General features: G+C 43.8%; 1 protein-coding gene across 2 annotated transcripts in view; it reads right to left on the minus strand.

Moving 5' to 3' along the window:
• The window catches only part of grid1b (glutamate receptor, ionotropic, delta 1b), a 177,103-nt gene extending 164,570 nt beyond the window's left edge, over positions 1-12,533 (minus strand). For both annotated transcript variants that reach the window (XM_047033137.1, XM_047033138.1), the window contains exons 1-2: positions 12,455-12,533; positions 9,095-9,250 (exon numbers count right to left, since the gene is read on the minus strand). In XM_047033137.1, coding sequence (XP_046889093.1) covers positions 9,095-9,250; positions 12,455-12,533 — 235 coding nt within the window. The remainder of the gene's footprint in view (positions 1-9,094; positions 9,251-12,454) is intronic.
• Between the last annotated feature and the right edge of the window lie 7,480 nt (positions 12,534-20,013).

Here is a 20,013-nt window from a genome sequence, read left to right on the forward strand (position 1 = left end):
TCAAAAAATACTTTCATTACTCATTTTGCAGTCCCAGAGGCTTAGCACTCGCAGAATAAATCCTCTCTTGTTCTCTTCAAGGCCAACAATGAGATTAAGAATACAACACAGCTGAACAGATGGGTGTCTTTATTATTCCACATATCTTATAATACATGGAACACAAAGGTATTATAGTATTACAGTGACCGCTAACTAAGATATTATGCAGATCTGGCCTGCTGCATGAGGGGTCTGTATGTGACCATTTCTCTTGTTCTGCCTCTCTCTCTGCTCTCTCTCTTTCTCTCTCTTTCCCTCTCTGTCTGTCTCTCATATTTCCCAACTATGGCAGATTTGTGCAACAGGTGGAGAACATGCGGAAACATCCCCGTGGACTCTGTTTCCATATCAACCATGCATAAACCCACAAAAGAGAACCAGGAGCATGAGTGGTAATGTGAGAAAGTGATTATATTACAAAGTGCGTGAACATACATTTGTCGGAGTATTGAAAAGAACAATGATGACTAGCTCATTTTTCTCTCATGTCCGTCTTTTTAAAAAGCTTGGGGAAGTTGTCGGAGAACGATGGTGTGTTGATCATAAATCAGATCCCACCTCAGTTCTCAAGTGGCATTCACTAATTACCACTAGCTGTTTCATTTAGAATCTGACCAAAAATGTTACTCAGCTGCCATTATGCACCATTCAGTGATAACTAAATTCTGATCCATGCTGCAACTCACATGGTCTACATATGTCCTTAACCTTGAGATTAGGTGCTGGACTGACTAAGAAGAAATGTACACAGGGGGGGCAGGTTTTGTGGGTGTGTAAAGGGTTAACCTTGGAGGCTGCAGTGTTTCCTGTTCTGACCCCAGGCTGCCAGGCGGGCAGGCTCCAGCTGTCCAACTAGCCCTGCCTGTGAGGACAACACACATCACAGACCACTGAACAGATAACTGACATGACAAGCGCTAATGGGAAAGTATAGGCTGATCTTAGTGAACCTCTCTCTCTTGCCTCCCCCCCCCCCCATCTCACTTCTCCCTTTCTCTTTCTTTTCCTTTCTCTTAACTCTGTTTTGTTATGATTTTCCTCTCATTTTCTCCCTCTCTCTTTCCCCTTCTCCCTCTTTCTTTTTCTGTCTCTCACACACACACTCTTATTGCTTTCACCCACAATGGTTTGCTTAATCCTAACAGGCTTGGAGCAACAGAAAATATATTTGTATCATGTACTATGGATGGAAATACTGTAGATTGTAGATACTGTCTATTGTGCTTCATGTAAGATCTCATGATATCACTCAATAAGTTCAATAATTACTTTATCCTTAAGTGTAAGGGTTACGATAGCAAAAATCTGTTTTTATCTCTAATATATAATGTGTCTATCCTTTTCAAAATCACAAAGTAGTTGGTATGCCTATCCACTTCACCCTGAACATTCCTTCCTACATACCTACCTGCCTAGGGGGATATTCATTCCAGGAGGATACTTTGGAGTTAACATCTGTTAGCATAATATTATTCATTTCTAGGGAGGCTGGAACAAAGGCTGATCTGGATGCAAGCAATACTGCACAGAACCAGTACATAGTCACTGTCTTCTCTTTTAAAGTTACGTAGTACGGCCCAACAGTGCAGTGGCCAGTCTGAGGCCAGGTAATTAGTCACTTTGTGTTCCCTACATAATGCTAAAATCTGAAAACGTGAAACTTTAGGCTTGCAAGGTTTTAAAGTTTTCAAATTATGTATTGTACCCCTTTAACATGTGAAATATTAGTTAAGCAAACTCCTTCAGCAAACCCCTCACATAAGGAAAACATTTACCAAATACTCAAACACATTAAACTAAGTCACGCTTACACACTCCTCCCAAAACGAAGAAATATACCGTCAGTTCCAAATTGAAACCCATATCTGCCGCTGTTTGGGAGTTGGGTGGTTGCGGTTTGTTACGCTACGCTAATCAGAGATGATTTGCATAGAGCAGAGTGCTCCAAGAGGACAAAGAAAAGGAGGGCAATGACAATGTTAGCTAAAAAGCACAATTATAAATCATTCACCAAAGTCCCAGCTAAAAGGCTTTGATAGATGCCGAGCCACACCAAGGACTTTGTCAGTGTACCTTTCCTACCTCCACCTCTCCATAATTCATGGTGTTTCTGGCAGAGTGTTTAGTAAGTGAGCTAGCACGTGATATGGCAGAGTTAGCACTAAAAGGAGTAGGGAGACAGCACTAATGGCTCTTCCTGGTGACATGATGAGACAATCCAAGGCTTAATTGCACAGTTTAATAGTCGGGCCATGTACCTGATAATTGGAAGCATTTGCCTTCTAAATAGGAGTCATTTTCGGATGAGATTCTTGTAGCTTTAATCATTGCAACTTCTAGAGTGCGTCTGTGGTACGTATTTCCCCGGGTGTGTTTGCTTTCTGCATCCAGCATGCAGAGCAGCAGTTTTGAGAGTGATTAAGAAATACTTAAATCTCCCTCAGTGGACTGCATACTGTTAGCCGAATCTCTGAACGTCCTTAGTTCCCTTACGTCCTCAACACATGCTCTGCTGTTAACATATGTTGGTGAAATAGGTAGGAGTTTTATTTACAAGAACCTTTTCGTCCACTGTTCCAGTGGTAGAAGTAAGGAAAGATGCCAGGAAATCGTTTGACCTAATTTGCCTTCAGAGCACAGGCACAACCAAGTCATTGTGATGTCATGTTGTTATGCAGCTCCATGTTTTTGATTGAGGGAAGGTTCTGACAGGTGAATTGAGTAATGGGATTACAGAAAGGACCGTGTCTTTGGACGTCATCCGGAGACTGATGGTATCCCTGGGGGGATACAGTAGAGCCACCTTAACTTACACCCTTAAGATGTGCATAATATTACTGTCCAAAAAGGGGGCCTCCATGCTCACATGGACAATAGACATTGGTACCCTAGAGATTGGAGAAAAGGTCCATAACCTGGAAGGTTGCCAGCATGAACCTCAGTTACGATGTTGAGATGCAGTAAAGAAATATAGTCTGTCAGCTTGAAGATTAATAACATCAGTAACTCATATTCCAACATCTGCTGTCAGGTTCCATTAATTGAGGTTATAGCATGGGCCAGTTCTCTCTGCTGTCTGATAGAAACTCCCTTATAATGCAGATGTTCTGCTGACATTGTTGATGGTGTGCCAGACATCAGACGTTAGTGATGTTAGTCATGTGTAAGTGCGACAAATAAGATAATGCAAGTGCCAGCCAAACTTCTTTTTGGGAAGAGTTTAAAAATAACCCCCCCAAAAAAAGAAAAGCAAAAGATGGATAGTGGAGATCAGAGCTTGTAATGACGTTTGCCAAAAAGCAGTTTTTTTCCCTTAAACACAGGCCCCTAGATGAAATCACTGCAACCTCTGAAACTCTTTAAATCTTATCAAGCACATACCTGCCAGAGCAAATCTGTCATATGTATGTGCCACTTGGATCTGGATTCCTGTGAAGCGTAGTTCCAGGAAAACCAACATGTAGGGTCTTGGTTCTCCTCATGATGGCTTCACTCGGAAATAGGGTTTTTACAAAAAAAAACAACCTCCAGCACGTTTCCTGCACATACTGTATACATTTCCAGGATGGATCCAATCCTTCATTCCAAACCACACCCCTTTGACAAGTTCTGATTCCCTGGTTCCATCAATTGCTCGTGGCAGGCAAGAGACACTGTCCAGCCAAAAGACATTTGAGAAATACTAAGAGTAGAACCGCAATCCTTATTCAAGATTGTATGTAAGGAAGGTTGATCTGCCCTAGATGCCCCAGCAAGCACCTTCATCAATAAAATAGAAGGAAATTCAGTGAAGCCACAAAAAAAGTGAGAATATCTCCAATAAACCCAGATCTGAAAGGTTTCCTTAAAGTCAACCTGACATTCTTGTTTGCACAATTGCAGGTTGTACCTGTGTACAGGGAGGCAGGAACCATGCTGAGGTGAGTTCAACACGAGACCCTTCTCCTCCCCACCAGGGTGCTGGTCCCCTGTGCATTAGCACCGCCCTCCACTCCACATGCTTTCCAGATGACAAAGTTCAATGGTAGCAGGATTGAAACAGTCACCACAAAGCAGGAGTTCCTGCTCTAATCTTCTTCCTTGGCGCAGCAGCGTCACACCGTTCCACTCTGGTTACCAAGGTGACCACCAACGACCACCAAGAGCACAGTTTGCTGCGCACACACACACATATTCCACTTGGGAGAAAACCATTATTTTCTTTTACTGCTTAAATGAATTGTTAAATGATGTTTTGCTTGCATGTCAACATACTTCACATGCAAGCTGAGAGAGAAGGCCGCTATATCATAAACGATATAATGAAACATATTGACATAATTGTTCATAAAAAAAGAAATCTTCTTTGGCAAATATAGAAGCAACTCACTACAGGTCAGCGGAAGGGCAGGGCTTCTGTGCTGTGATGTGGAAAGAAGTTATCAGAGGATGCACTGCACCCATCAAGATATCAATGTGGTGTGAAAACCGAGTCTGCGGGGGCCTGATATTACAGGCTAGGTGCTAAATGATAGCCAGGTAGGTGACATGTCGGCTGACAGAGGGGAGTCCGCGGGTGGCTGAGGGCCCAGCAGATGAGCAGGAAGATCTCAGACGAGAGAGCGACAGGAACACAGTGGATGAACTGAGCCAGCCGTGTGCAAATCAGCACTGGCAAGGACAGTCATTTGTCTGGGAGGGCCCAACAGCAGGAAGCCATCACTCACTCACACACACACACACACACCACAAACAGGCACATGTAGACACACACACACATACTCTTCATGCAAACTCCAATTCCCCCCCCAAAAATTATCTGATGGCAGTTGTATCAGAATTACCATAGAAAAAACTAAAAGCACAAATGTATCCCTTCAGAGTCATCACTCCTGTCACACCAGCCACAAATATCAAGTTGCTCAGTATGGAAGAAAAAGCAGTTTAATTAGCTCTCACATCAGAATACTGGCACATAAACGCCGTCAGCATATAAATTATCCTTGGGCGACATTAGCCACTTAAACCACACACTGCCTTAATGGACGAACCTCAGTCAGAGACAGCCAGGCAGTCCATCCTGCTGGAGATGTAACCACACTTGCACTTCTGGGAAGTTTATCCCCTCTCACAGCTATGCATCTCTGCAGTCTGGCAGAGCAAGTCAGGATGGCCCCTGATTCATTCAACCCCATTTTTTAGTCTGTCATAAAATGGGCGTCGTTCACAGGAAGTGGCGGATGGCTTAGAGGACCACGGGCCTGGAGACCTGGTGGTTGAGTGATCCTCAGAGAGAGAGAGAGAGTGGAAGGAGGGTATGCGTGCATGGGAAGTAGAATTGAGAGTAAGAGAAAGGGGGGGGGGGGGGGGGGGGGGTTAGGGTAAGGGGTGGTGAAATCGGAGTGGTTCCATCTCGTCTGCAGCCTGATATTACAGGGTGGAAGAACTAATGCACTCATTTTGAATGCAGTCTAAGTCTGGAAAGTGGCAGATGCTTGTTAGTCATCACCTGTTGCTCCATTTCCATCAAACTAAAAACACCATATGGAATTAAACACTTTCCTTCACAAAGAGAACAATGAGGCACTTGATGTAAACTAACGACATGGATTCTCCTGTTTTATTTTCCAGTGAGATGATTATTCATTGGAGAGTGACTGACGTGGTGATCTACAGATCTTATTCTGAGAGTAAACAAAGGCACAGACAAGCAGAAGAAGAAAAACAGGCGTCAGACTTCACTATGGGTCTGTAAGGGCACTGAAAAAAAAACAGAGAGATAGAAAGAGTATCATAATAAGCTGGAGAAGTATGGAGGCTGAGTGCCAAGGCAAAATACTATTTCCTCTAATGAGAGTGTAATTAAGCCGCTGGTCATGATAATAGGCCAATTAGCCTCATTTGTGAATTTAAAAACCCGTTAATACATTTGAGAGGGAGGAGACAGTTGGTGTTGGATGTCCAGTGACCCAGTAAGGCGAGGCCAACATGAGAGTCAGCACATTTCAAAGCACTTCTCTAAGAGAGCTTCATAAGCAGCTGTGACTGGAAATGGAGAGGGCAGAGGACTTGGGTCTCATTCACCCAAACCCACACATGCAACATCTGACTCTTTGTCGAATGGGGACTTTCAAGTCTCCAATAGAGCTCCATAATCCCAAGAGCATGGTTTCCAACTGCCTTTGATACACAGATATTCAGATTATGTTAGATTAGGGTTGCAATTAAACTCCTAAATATTCAGAGGGTACTTTTGACTAAATCTTTGTCAGGTTTTATAAAAACATTTTTGGGTTTTACTGGAGAACAGTTTCAGTTCAAAGGCAAGGATCATGGCATGTTTCCAGGTTAGAAAACAGATCCTCCCTAAGTACACCATCTCCATTATTAGGAGGATCTTGCTGTCATACTAAAACACTAATGATTTGTCTTGTTACTTTCCTAATGAGCTCTCAAACTGATTCAAACTCACGAGAATGAAAACCTCTGTGTTTGTGTTTGTGCTTGTGCGTGTGACACATAAGAGAGAGAAAAAGACAGAGAGCTGAGAGTTATTCCATATCCATGGGCAAACACTGACAGAGATGGGTGCTCATGTATGCTTTCCCTGTGCTGCAGCAACATGGACATCCATCTCCCTTCACAGTAAGGTATAGCATGCTCAACACAGCAGCAGCCACTGAGGCCGTGTCCACCATAGATTAGTATCAACCATAGCATCATAGGAGGCTGCAGCATGAGTAACACATACTGTATGTTACATAAGATTCGCCAACATGGCGAATCAACCACCCACACTGTAAATGAGCTTCTATCATCTCTGCTGGATTTCTCCATCTGCATATCAGTTAGCTTTCTCAGTTAGGCGTCTTCCACAGCTGGAAGAAGACCACTGAGCTGGGTGTGTGGTTCTTCCTGTTTATAGTTGTCTTCAAGCCTTAGGAAAAGACATAGGCTGCAGAAACTACATAAGAAAGTGCTTCAGTAGGAGGAATGTGGTTTCATACACAATGCTCTCTCCTCATCCCCGAGCAACGAAAAATGCACATCCACCATCAGAATATTCAATTAGGCTTCGCAAACATCGTAAACAACAGCAACAAAAACATATTTGGTAAATGCAGCACCAGCGTGTTACTTTATCGGTTGCTGACCTCAACAGTATCCAACCAGTGGAACTGGACATTAAAATGTCTTGAAAGGAAAATACAGATCCCACCAAACCAGGTTTTTGAGCCCGTCGGGCAGGAAAGAACAGAGATAATAGGTTCTTCTAACACTCCTTTAGTCTTGGGAGGATATATGAGCTGCAAGTGGAGGAAGAGAAGCAACGGAGAAAATGTCAACAGACGGTCTCTATCCATAGCTACATCACAAAAGGGCCCAGGCACCGCACCACCCATGCAATCTCTCTCTCTCTCTATCTCTCTCTCTCTCTCTATCTCTCTCTCTCTCTCTATCTCTCTATCTCTCTCCTTCTCTCTCTCTCTCTCTCTCTCTCTCTCTCTCTCTCTCCTTCTCTCTCTCTCTCTCTCTCTCTCTCTCTCTCTCTCTCTCTCCGAACCCAGCGGGACACATCAAAACATCAGGCTTCTTCCCATTACCCATAATCCACTACTGCCACTGCTGTCGTCAAGAGCCAGTCTATGAGGGGACAGAGGAGGATCTGGAATAGAGAAAAAGGTCACGACAAACAGGAAGTCATGGAGCCGGTCTCTCGTGGCGCCATATTGATTTCCTCAGCCCCCCTTCAGAGCCGCCAATTCAAAACGCCCAGGGACTCAACTCAGTGACCAATTAGTGAGGGACGTTCGGGGGGAAAAGGAATTACAGGATGTTATTTGTATGACTTTGCAAAGGTCTAATGAGGCTTACACAAAGTTAACATGGATTTTGGTAAGAGACACATTCATGGAGATTTGGTTCCCGAGCTCCAGATGCTATTGACCTAGTCGATGTCTAAAGTTGTTAAATGTTGTGCACGTCTGTTCAACATCAATTTAGCGCCCGTTAACTGATGGCATTTCCAATAAGAAACTGCAAAGCATTCTGCTACTTCCATGTGACCAGTCAATTTATAAAGGCCCATAGATACTTAATTGACATACACCAGGATAGTACATAATGCATCCGACATTAAGATTTGTTAATGTTTGTGTGCGTGTGCGTGTATATGTGTGTGTGTGTGTGTGCGTGTGCGTGTGCGTGTGTGTGTGTGTGTGTGTGTGTGTGTGTGTGTGTGTGTGTGTGTGTGTGTGTGTGTATGTGTGTGTGCATGTGCTTGTCAGGTGTGATGGGGGAACAGAACTGCAAAGTAACCTTTTCCTCCACACAGGAAGTTGTTTTGAAAGGTCACCTCTTTTCCCAGGAAACAGATGCACCAACAGATGTTGATGGTTGTGAATCATCCTCACATCAACGTAGAACTGGGAACCCTGTAGCTAAAATCATCATAAATCCAGTTCCTCTCATATGAGAACATGTTTTTTCCACCCTGGAATATTTCTGAGTAAATTGCACAGAACTGTGAGCTATCATTACATTTTTAAACCTTCTGAATATAAATATGTAGAATAGGCCATAACAGTCTGCGACCCTACATAGAACAGAACAGAACAGAACAGAAAGAATACAGACAGTAATGGCCATCATCATTACCACCACTACCATAATTATTATGATAATGATCATCCTTATCAGTAGCTTTACCCCTATGACACATGCATTCTACATATCCTTTTCACAGACGACCCTTCCTGAAAGCCTGCTTGGTCAAATGAGGGCTTTCTTCGACTCAATGACAATTATGTGGCAAATTGCTATTGGTCCTGCTTGACTCAATACTTCCCCCTAGCTTTCTCTCCACAGAAGACACCACTGGAGTGGTCTCTTGGAGTATCAAAGAGACTATGACAGTGCCTAAACTGAAATGTATTGTCCTCTCCCAAAAATGTCAGGTCACATCAAGGCTCTTCATCCGATATGGGTTTAAACAGTTTTCAACGCCCAAATGCGCCAAAGGGAGATGATTTTCTAAAGGATTCAAACTCAGACAGACAGGATGTCCACTTACCCTCCTGGACGGCCTGAAACGGGTTGTTCGGCTCGATGAGTTTTATGGAGTGGGTTATTTTCTCGCTCTGCAAAATGTCATCGCTGAGACTGAGGTCGGAGACGGCCAGCTGGAAGACTTCGTCATCCCTCGCTGAGCCCTCCTCGAATATGGCACCTGTTGGAACAGGAAATCATCCATGTGTCAATATAACCATTCACGCATTACAAATGAAGAATGAGACGATAACGGCAACGGCTGATGGAGTAGTAAGCTAATGAAGAGAGGTAACGGGTTGATGTAAGCCATTTATCACATTGCCGCTTTACAGGGTCAGTTTACGCTTTCACATTGGCGAATGCTTAAAGTGGCTCTATAGGCCACGCAATAAGCTAAAAAACGCTTTCACTCTCAACCCGAGTTCATATGTATAGGTATAGGTACAGTCCACATACTATGTAGGGTAGGCTACGCCATGAAACCATAAACCAGTAACCGTGAAAGTAGGACACGTATGTCATACAGTAGTTTCAGGACCTTGGAGAGCAGTAAAATTCCAGCTCTGCATGCCTTGACCATTGGCGTGCTGTTAGACCAGTGATAGATAAACATTTCCTATCGTCAAAACGCGCATATACAATGACGTTCTGGTACCGCTAGTTTGACATTTATCAGCCTCTTGGGTTGGATAAGACAGGGGGACAAGAAACTAAACAACATGTCCTGTCAGCTAGGCCGTTGAATAGCTAGTGGTATATACATCACAGGTGATATGTTGCTTGTTTGCAGGTGTGCAGGTGGTCTTGACAAAATGACCATGGAGACAGGAAGGTTTGAGTTGATGTATAACAGGTATGTTCATCTTGTTTAGTCGGGGATGAGAATAGCGCATCTGCTCATTCGGTTTGCCAGCGAGAACAGATTGGATTCCCGGGGTTTGTGCTCGCCTTCCAATGCAGGACAGGCTAACCGGACTCTCCGCACCCGTTAATCATCGTCCGTCAGGTATCTCGCGGGACAGCGCGATCTCTCTTCTGCTTATACACGGCCCCGCTGATTTGGACAAAGATGATAAACCGGCGGCAGGGAAGGACATTTCAGGGGGCAAACTTAGTGATTACATGTCATTTTGATTTACGAAAAATAATAGGAACAGTATAGCCCAGGCCACTACTGGCATTTATATGTTTAGAACCTTGACTACAGACTCAGGCAAGAGCCTAAAGGGTTCAACCCGTACGGGTAGTCTTGTGGTCTAAATTCCAGATAATCAAACCTTGATGTAAGACATTTCTTAATCAACCATATTTGATAAAGCTTCAATGCCCCTTAAGAAACATGATGTCTAATTGTTAAACACATCAACAAGTCAGATAGTGGTGTATGGTAGGCCTATAAAAAAATGATAATATGTGGTTCGGTAACACAACAGTCGCATTGCTTAACTGGGTCTCTTTCAGAAGAAAAAACAGCCGTAAATTGGTCAAATTAAGTGTCGTAACTTTGTTCCAGTCTCGTTATTGGTACAGTCAAGCCTATAATTCAGTGAGTCTCATGGTAACCACGAGACTTAGGCCTACTCGTTTGTTTCTTTCAATTTCTTAAATGTTAAAGTTGCTGTCTCCTTGCAATTCGGCATAGGGATTGGACGAGACAGAAATTTGCGTCTTCGGGTTGCCAAGTCTGACGAGTTGTTGCGCATTCAGACTGGCTAGGAGACACAGGGGCATATTCTAGCGCATGCGCCAACCCTAACCCTATTAGAAACTCAATCTCCACCGTTTGATTTAAAATCATTCAAAAGTAAGTTTTTTTCAGCAAGATCATTGCTTTTAGTGACACGGTTAGATAATAGATTAGGCACACGCGCAGGAGAGCCAGTAAGGCGCTAAAAGCTTTCTTGGTCCGTCTTTGCACAGTAAGCTTTTCCGCTCTGGAGAACCAGGGGAACGAGAATGAAAGCACGGGGAACGTTTAAAGAAACGCCATGGTAACAAAATGCTGGTATGCCTAAATGTTCAGATGGATTCAAGATTTTCGGAAGGACGTCTCGGTTGGGTGACTGCTTCTCTCCTCCACTCAATGGTTACACTATCAATTATTTTAAACCCTTCGTCCTAAAATCTTTATTTAATTCAACAGACTAATCTCTGGCTTGCAAAAACCTCAAGCTTTAACACAAGGTCCGGATCAACCCCTAATGAGTCTAGTTGTTGTCCGGCCTGCTGTTATACCCCGCAGTGTTGCTTTTGGTACCCAGACTTGTTTTAAGTGTCAACTGGACTGAGGCTGCTGCAGAATTCTAAAATGTCAACTGTTGTCATGCTTGATGGCTTTATCACAGAAGACTGCCCACTCCCAGCCCTGGACGGGGTATTCTATGCAAAAGGGACACGTTATATTCTCGGTGGAAAATAAACTGTGTTTATTTGTTTAGTGTGTGTGAGTGTACGTGTAAGTGCATGCATGCAAGCGTATAGGTTTTGCATTAGTTCAGTTTAATCAAAAAGATGACAAAATGTTTATCGTAAATCGTCGGTCCAGTATTGGCACAACGTGATTACACATTTTCATCTGATTCCTCCTTCGCCTCCGCCCTTCGCCAATACCGGCGACAGTTCCTCTACCAAAATCCAAAATAATAGTCAGAGTAGAGAAAACAAGCTATCCTGACCTTCTGACCATGCAAATTTAACATCAAACTCTACTGGCCCCCGTGCCAGTGTTGTTTGGGACGTTATAGTGGGCATTTGTGTCGTTGTCGTTTCTTCCCCTCTAAAAGACGTGTATTATCATTTCACGCACGTTCAATTGAAAGTTCAAGCTTATAGACTGGGAGGGGGAAGAGTAGATAGGCTATCCTCTCACACCCACGTTTGGGCTAGTGTATGCTTTTCCAACATGAGTTAGGTTGTGTTGTTGTATGAAGAAAACATTTACAACCAATTATTATTAATATGTTAATGACAGAGAGGAAAATACAAATTGTGGTGCACTTTGCGGATACTTTCTAACGAGCCGCGGCCATTTATTCAGTAGCTATGGTATAAGCAGAAGCAAGAAGGAAACAGCCCACCTATGTTATTTTGCTCTTATGGTACATTGTTTGGAATTGAATAATGTACGAAAGTAAAATGAGCCTAGACATGGGGATGTCACAGCGGTATTTAGCAGAGTCTTAATAGGTACACGGATCTAAATCAATGAGTTATTGCTATTAAACCACTAGAGACATTAGCATACATCTCCATTGTTTCTAAATCTACTTTCAACCTATTGCAGTAGCAATAGGTTACATTGGTATCTTTTAATTAAAGCATTGAGGTTCAATCACACGTCGGCAATGGCAGCTACAGACTCCCTTTTACACGAGCTGCTTACCAATGTGGATGATGGAGTCCGCGTACACTGAATTGCATTGCAATATCCACAAGGAAAGGCATATTATCAGCAATTCCATCTCCGGTTTTGGCCAAAACAGTGCATCCACGGTCCCTTGGATGACAGACAAATCCAAATAGGCGGCAGTGCGTAAAAACTGTTACAGGCTACAGATAACGACCGGGCAGAAGCCAAAGACAAAACTGTTAAGAACGAGGAAAATGTCAAGGATTTCCGAAGCATAAACGCAGACTAAGTAAAGGGGAAGGGAGATGTCGCTTGGGCAGACCGATAGGGAAATACTCGGCTTCTCAGTGGACAGCTGATGATCCTGTGCGCTCTCTCTGACTCTCGCTCTATCCAACGCTCGCGGAGTCTGAGACATAACAAACTGCAAACTGCGGAGGAGGGACACCCCCCTACGCGCTCTCTCGCTAGCTAGCTAGCTCTCTCTCTCTCGATTTCCCGACCCACGTGACTGCAGTGACTCTCTATCTACGCTGCTAAAGCTGTCCGGAGAAAGCAGCGAGAGATGGAATCCGAGCAAGCCGGAGACGGGGACAGTGATCAAGCTTTGCCCCCGAGGGTTTGTCCATCAACGGCACTTTATCTTGTACATGAGCCTGGAGCACAGCGAAAGCAGGAATTAACCCACATTTTAACGCATACGGACTGCGCGAAGACCTGCCTTACATTACAAGGTAAGTATTGTCCAACAGATACACTCATATCGCATAACTTTAGATTGATAGTTTCCAACTGTCTACATCGAATACTGTGGTTAGGTATTCAGAACAAGGGAGCTAGACTGGATTGAGGAGTTGTTGATTTGTCACGAATGGTAAAACACGGAAATCTCCTTGTCCGTGCGTAAAATGTCCCCCTTCACAGCTAACGATATGTCTGGAGACGTTTTAAAACACTTGCCATTTTTAGATTAAGTAAGTTGCACATAGCCTACTTGTCAGAAGAATGATACCAAATCAAGTGTAAAAAGAAACTCGAGAATATCTCTCCCAGCTTGGAGTTAAGGCGCGAGTACGTTTGCAAGAAGTGGGCGATTTTTTGTAGTATTAAGGTTATGAACCTGCACGCATTGAGCAGGATGGGGATGGGGTCGTTGGTTAGTTTGACAGCGGAAGATAGCTGTTTTCAAGGTAGGATACGGGAGTGAAATATGTTTCCCTCTAAAAAAAAGCAATCATTTGCATGCGACTGCATGAGTATCTTTCTGTCACAAAACTTTACAAATTGTTACAGCATATGAATTAGTCAAAGATAATAATTAATTCCTTCATTGCTTTCGATAACATGGATTCTGTTCAACAGATTATGGAGAACGGGAGATTGTATTCATTTCTGCATTCGTTTTTGTGCACAAACCTCCTGCTATTATCAATTTATCGAACAGGAAAGTTGAGCAGTCCCTAACATGCTACATAGCCTACAAAGTGTGTGTTCCTCGCCAGTGGGGCAGGCCTGTCTGCAGAGATGGGGCGTGAAGAGGACCGGTGACAGGAAGGGCATCTCAAACTCCAAACTGTTTCAGAGAAGATTTCTTCAGGTAGCCTACATGACAAGAAATCGTAATATTCTTAATCTTACAATTAAAGGATATTTCTTGCGACTGTATCTGACACGGAAATGTCCCTTAATTGTTTGGCTAAGTCTATTTTGCTCGCGAAAACATTTTCAGCACCAAGGACATGGACAGCGCCTGTCCGGATATCTTTCACTCATTGCTACGTGAGATGAGCTTGACTGTCAGCCCAAACCGTCACTTTGCCAGACAATCGAGCAAGTACAATAACACATAGAATAGTACCTCTAATTATAGGCGAATGATTTGTATGGAATGCATAACCATTGTACCCATTTAAAGCCACGCTGTGCAATAAATGTCAATATTGTTAAGGTCTAAATATGTTTCAGTCTGTGGAAAATGTGAACCGAATATTTCTGTCTGCAAACATGATAGACTATGGCCAGAAAGAGAGGTTCATAGACTGTGTGGGATAGCCTTGGGCTAGGCAATGCAGAGAATCGCATTTCATGCTTGACATTCGTTGGTAGAGAAAGCGCGCCCGCAACTGGTCTCTGGTAGGCTAACAAGTGGTCGCTGCAAATGTCCCAATTTAAACAAAACAAAGAAATAAAACAGAAGAGAAGCGAGAAGCGAGAAAAGACACATTTACATGACACCGTTAACATTGTGTGAATGGATCAATTTAATGTTTCATTTATAAGAGTAATTTAATAAAAGCTTCATCCCCATTGCTGCTTCTCAGTAGAATTAATTGACAGATCAGTGTTGCCAGGGTAACCAAAGTTCCAATTTCCATAGCCAAGTCCATCACTCTAATGACATTTCAACCCCGAAGGAGTAAAACATTTTTAAATACGACTGTTTATTTGTTTGTTGATTGATTGTTTGAATTATTGATAGTTTTAAACGGAGACATTAGGTGCGTTCGACACCTATTGAGGCTGAGGCTGAGGACTGAGGCTGCTGAGGACTGAGGCTGCTGAGGACAGAGGCTGCATGAAACGACCGGCGAGTAGCCGCCCGCTTGCAGTCGGGGAGGAGTTAAAAACGGCTCTGTGAAGTCGGACATTCCAGCTTCTCGTGGTTTGCTGCGTTGACGTCAGTTATGTCCTATCAAGCGCTGTTTGCTTACTTTACTTTATTTATAATACAACCGAGTCTTTCCGTTAATGAAGAGGCGGACTAAAACCCTTTCTTCAACACATTTTTTATTTAATTAAACAGTTTGGTCCGGATTTGAGCATTGGCGAAATTGAAGGTGTCAGAATAATGACAGAACATGCGTCAAAGTTGTCGTGTGTGAGTCTGGCCAATCATGAAATATGTGTCGTCATTAGAACCCGTGCAGTTGCCATAGAGTTAATGCAGTTGCTCTTGAGAAAATGCACTCGGCTACACAGCCGGCAGTTCTCGAATCGATCTCACGGTACTTTGATGGAAACGTCTCTGTGAGCTAGCCTCGGCGCCGTCTCAAGTCGGACAAAAAGTCTGACCAGAATTCACTGTTTCAAGTCAGCCGCCTGCAGGCGGCTGCAGCGCTGCATGAAGTCAGTCAATGTCGAACGCACCTGATAGCATCCAACCTGTGGTGCGTGCAATGTGCTGCCAATTAACCAGTGAAGAGCGGAACGCTGACCAAGGAAAGCCAAATTATCTGTTTATGCATAAAGATTGTGTGTTTCGTGAATTGATATTCCAATACCATTTATGCACATACTGGAGGTCTAGATTGTGCAACGCACCGTTAAATACATGTTGTGTGCATTCATGGACTGCAGAGAGCGTAATGAATCGGAGAATGCAGCACACTGACCACGCTGCTAGTAGTGTTCCTACTTCCTATCATAGGTTAATCCACTAATCCACTAAAGATATTTGGAACAATTTAATTAGACTTTTCAGGCAATGAGCAACTTTCTTTGCTTAATCAAGTGACGCAACAGCCAACTAAGTAGGCTATCTTCCTTTAGAGAGACTTGGATGCTTACCTACCAGGAGTTAAAGCTGTAATGGAGGTACGGATTACCCAGCTGGGAACCCCCAAATGTGCCACAAACAAATTGCATTTCCTTATAAATTGTCAAGAAACCGTCAATATCTCAAGCGCTTAGAAGCAATGAAACTTTGTAATGACGCATTGTGACAGCGCATTAAAGCCGTGAGCGATGAGAGGGCAATTAAATTGTCAAATGTGCAGGAATCATTGCTGGTTACGGTGCGCGGGGACGAGTGCAGAAGAAATTAATCCTTCTCTAGTGTGGAGGTTGATGCGTATGGAGAAGGTCTTGTCAGAAGATGATGAGTTTGTTCCTAAAATAGCCTAGCTAAAATTTGGGCACATAAATGAGATCTGGTACATGGTTTCATACCTGGAACTGTTGTCTTGGATGGAGTACAGATCCATGTTGCCCCTGTATGCAATTCATGTTCAGAGAGAAGATCTTTGTGCACCTATAAGATCACAATAAGAATGTAAGACAGTATTCAAGATAGGCCTCTCCTGAACCTGAAGGTAAGTTTAATGTATCAAAAATGAACAAATACAGTAAACTTTATACACATTTCTATACATTTAATAACTTAACTGGAATTATGAAAATAGAGTATATGTGATCCAGGCCTGACTGGCTGTTATTGTCATTTTGAAAATGGATTCATATTTGGGCCTTGAGTTTTGGCTCACTTGGTGAATGATGTTTCAATGCATTGCACGTCTGAGCATATTTTTGAAACAGGTCTGGAGCTGTGTGAGTCAGACCTTTATTACCAGAGTGTGATCCACTGGGCCTCTGTCAAGCTGCCTTTATTACCAGAGTGTGATCCACTGGACCTCTGTCAAGCTGCCTTTATTACCAGAGTGTGATCCACTGGGCCTCTGTCAAGCTGCCTTTATTACCAGAGTGTGATCCACTGGGCCTCTGTCAAGCTGCCTTTATTACCAGAGTGTGATCCACTGGGCCTCTGTCAAGCTGCCTTTATTACCAGAGTGTGATCCACTGGGCCTCTGTCAAGCTGCCTTTATTACCAGAGTGTGATCCACTGGGCCTCTGTCAAGCTGCCTTTATTACCAGAGTGTGATCCACTGGGACTCTGTCAAGCTGCCTTTATTACCAGAGTGTGATCCACTGGGCCTCTGTCAAGCTGCCTTTATTACCAGAGTGTGATCCACTGGGCCTCTGTCAAGCTGCCTTTATTACCAGAGTGTGATTCACTGGGCCTCTGTCAAGCTGCCTTTATTACCAGAGTGTGATCCACTGGGCCTCTGTCAAGCTGCCTTTATTACCAGAGTGTGATCCACTGGGCCTCTGTCAAGCTGCCTTTATTACCAGAGTGTGATCCACTGGGCCTCTGTCAAGCTGCCTTTATTACCAGAGTGTGATCCACTGGGCCTCTGTCAAGCTGCCTGTTGCTTGCGGTCTGTAACAAACACAAAAACAGCTGCTGGGTGGCAGCAGTCATACTGATCGTAACACACCATTCTAACTGAATGATCGGCAAACCTGACACAACCTCAAAACAAATTCATTTATTTAGCGGCTAGGCATGTATGACTCTACCCAGGCTGAGCTCAGGCTAAAATCGCCTCTGGGTTACTTTTGGAAAAAACTGTAGACGAAGTCCATCCGGTGATATAACCACCTCCAGAGTTCTGGAAGGATGCAGAATTTGTATTTCTTGAAGCGTTTGGATGAAATATCCCAGTATCCTGTCAGTCAGTTCCACAAAGGGCTCAACCTTCACTGCCTATTCAGTCAGAGAGGCAGGGTGGAGGGCAGCGGCATGGGCCTCATTAATTCAGTCACTGTGGCCTTGCTTTCAGAGCAAATCTGCTTTCAGAGGGAATGTTCCTCTGTAGCAGAACCAGAATCAAACCCTTATTATCATCACCCAGGTTAATTTTTATTTTTTAAGCAGACAACAATCTGACATAATTAATTTGCTTTTAGGGAGCCACTTGACAAAAGGCCTTCCTTTTTAATGGACAGAACACACATCAGGCAGCCAGACTCAGAGCATTGCTCCACCTACTCTCTCCCTGGTCTTCCTGGATCTGCAGGTCATGTTCCAGGTTCTGGGTACGGAGATGCTCTTGGGAACAGGTTAATGACAAGGGACATTATGGACCAATAGAATAGTAAAAAGCCTGATCGTAGACAATCACAGAGAAAAGGAGACAATTCAAAGAGAATGCATTACAAATTTAAACTGTTATGCTCACAGGAAACAACGATTATTCAAATAAAATGCTTTCTGAATTTCAATGTCTCTGTGTGTGTGTGGTTAGAGGCAGGCGGACTCTCAGCATTCTGATGTGTCTATGGTTCCAGCTCTGCTGTGTAGCTCTCCACAAGCCCGCGGGCCAGAGGAACAAACACACAGCTTCCTGAAGGCTCTGCTCAAGGTGGGAACAGACGGATGGGTCTCACACGAACACAAGCATGTGTGTGTGTGCCTAAGCTGGATGTGTGTCAGACCACTCCTAAATGGCTTTTGGGGAGTGTGTAATGACAGTGACAGTGTACAAAGGCAGAGCAGGAAGGAGGAGAGGGAGGGAGGTGACATACAATAATAGCTTGTCTAGAAGACCTGCCCAGTGTAAACAACATTATCATATTAATGATGACCAGTGTAATTGTATAATCACTGGACCTGCCCCTCCTGTCTGTCTCAGTGCTGTTCGCACCAGCTCGTCTGCGGGTAGTGCATACAGGACAAACATCATTACTAGTGTGTGTGTGTGTGTGTTTAATAATGACATTGTCCCATTTTTACACCTCACCTCTGGACAGACACATCTGCGCAGTCTCTGTTTCTGTCTCTCTGTGTCTGTCTGTCTGTCTGTCTCAATCCCCCTCCCCACTTTCACCAGTGTGACTCAGGACCAGATGTAGAGCGAGCTTTACCAGACAGCACTGTCAGAGACGGCTAAGGACGAGAGACAGGAGAGGAGCGCGGACTTTAAAAGGGAGGAGAGCATCAGGGCCAAAATGGAGACCATTAATCAGAGAAACAAGGGGGGGACTGACAATGCTGCTCTCCCATATAAAGTGCCCTGAGGAGAGCGGAGGAGCAGGAAACAAAGGTTCCATTAGAGTTTGGCATGGGGAAAGAGATGAAACACAGAGGCCATCCATCCAGCCTACTCTTCTTCAGTCAGACACCACGAGATAGCACTGGAACAACTGCTGCTGGTCTTGAGGAACCTGAACAATGATAGTGCAAATGAATGGCATTTCTACCAGGCAGCTTGTGTTGTCCAGGTGTGTGCGTGTGTGTGGTAGTGTGTGTCTGTTTGTACAGTAATACAATTTCAAACAACAATAATCCTGTGGAGGCAGTTGGGTTTACAGTATCTTTCAGATGCTTGATCTGTCAATAGAGAATTTGAAGCTTAACCATGATTCAACATCCCAGAGTCTCTACAAACACCATCCAACAAGGCCAAAAAAGAGGGAGCGGGGTGAACAGAGAAGAAAGCGCAGGTTCACAGAACGAAGAGAGAAACAAGAACAAAGGGTAAAAAGAAGGTGGTCTGCTAACTGCTCCCTGTGCTGGAGGTTTCACTCATGTGGCTTCAAGTGTGTTTCTCTCCCTCTTTCTCTTTTTGGTCTCTCCCTCTCTCTTATTGGTCTGTCTCTCTCATGCACTCTAAACTTTCCTCCTGTCCTCTCCTTCTCTCTCTCTGGTTGCTCTCTTCTCCCTCCACCACACACGTCCTTTCTGTCTCCTGCTCTCTTCCTTTCTTCTTCCCCTCCCTGCCCCTCTGTCTCTCTGTCTCAGCACACAAATGAGTTTCCCCATCTCATCCACCATTAACCTTTCCATCTGATGTGTGCACAGAGAAAATGTTCAACCCAAAAGGAATTAAATATCACAATTTAGAAGATATTACATTTTTCATTCCCCAAGTTCCTCAAGACAAATGGTGAGAAGTTGAAATGAATAATAAATCATGTCATTTGGCCAGGGAAAATTTCACTGTGGACTAATTGTCTAACACTGACAGAGTCTA

The sequence above is a fragment of the Hypomesus transpacificus genome, chromosome 13, assembly GCF_021917145.1.
Source record: "Hypomesus transpacificus isolate Combined female chromosome 13, fHypTra1, whole genome shotgun sequence".
NCBI classification, from domain to species: domain Eukaryota; kingdom Metazoa; phylum Chordata; class Actinopteri; order Osmeriformes; family Osmeridae; genus Hypomesus; species Hypomesus transpacificus.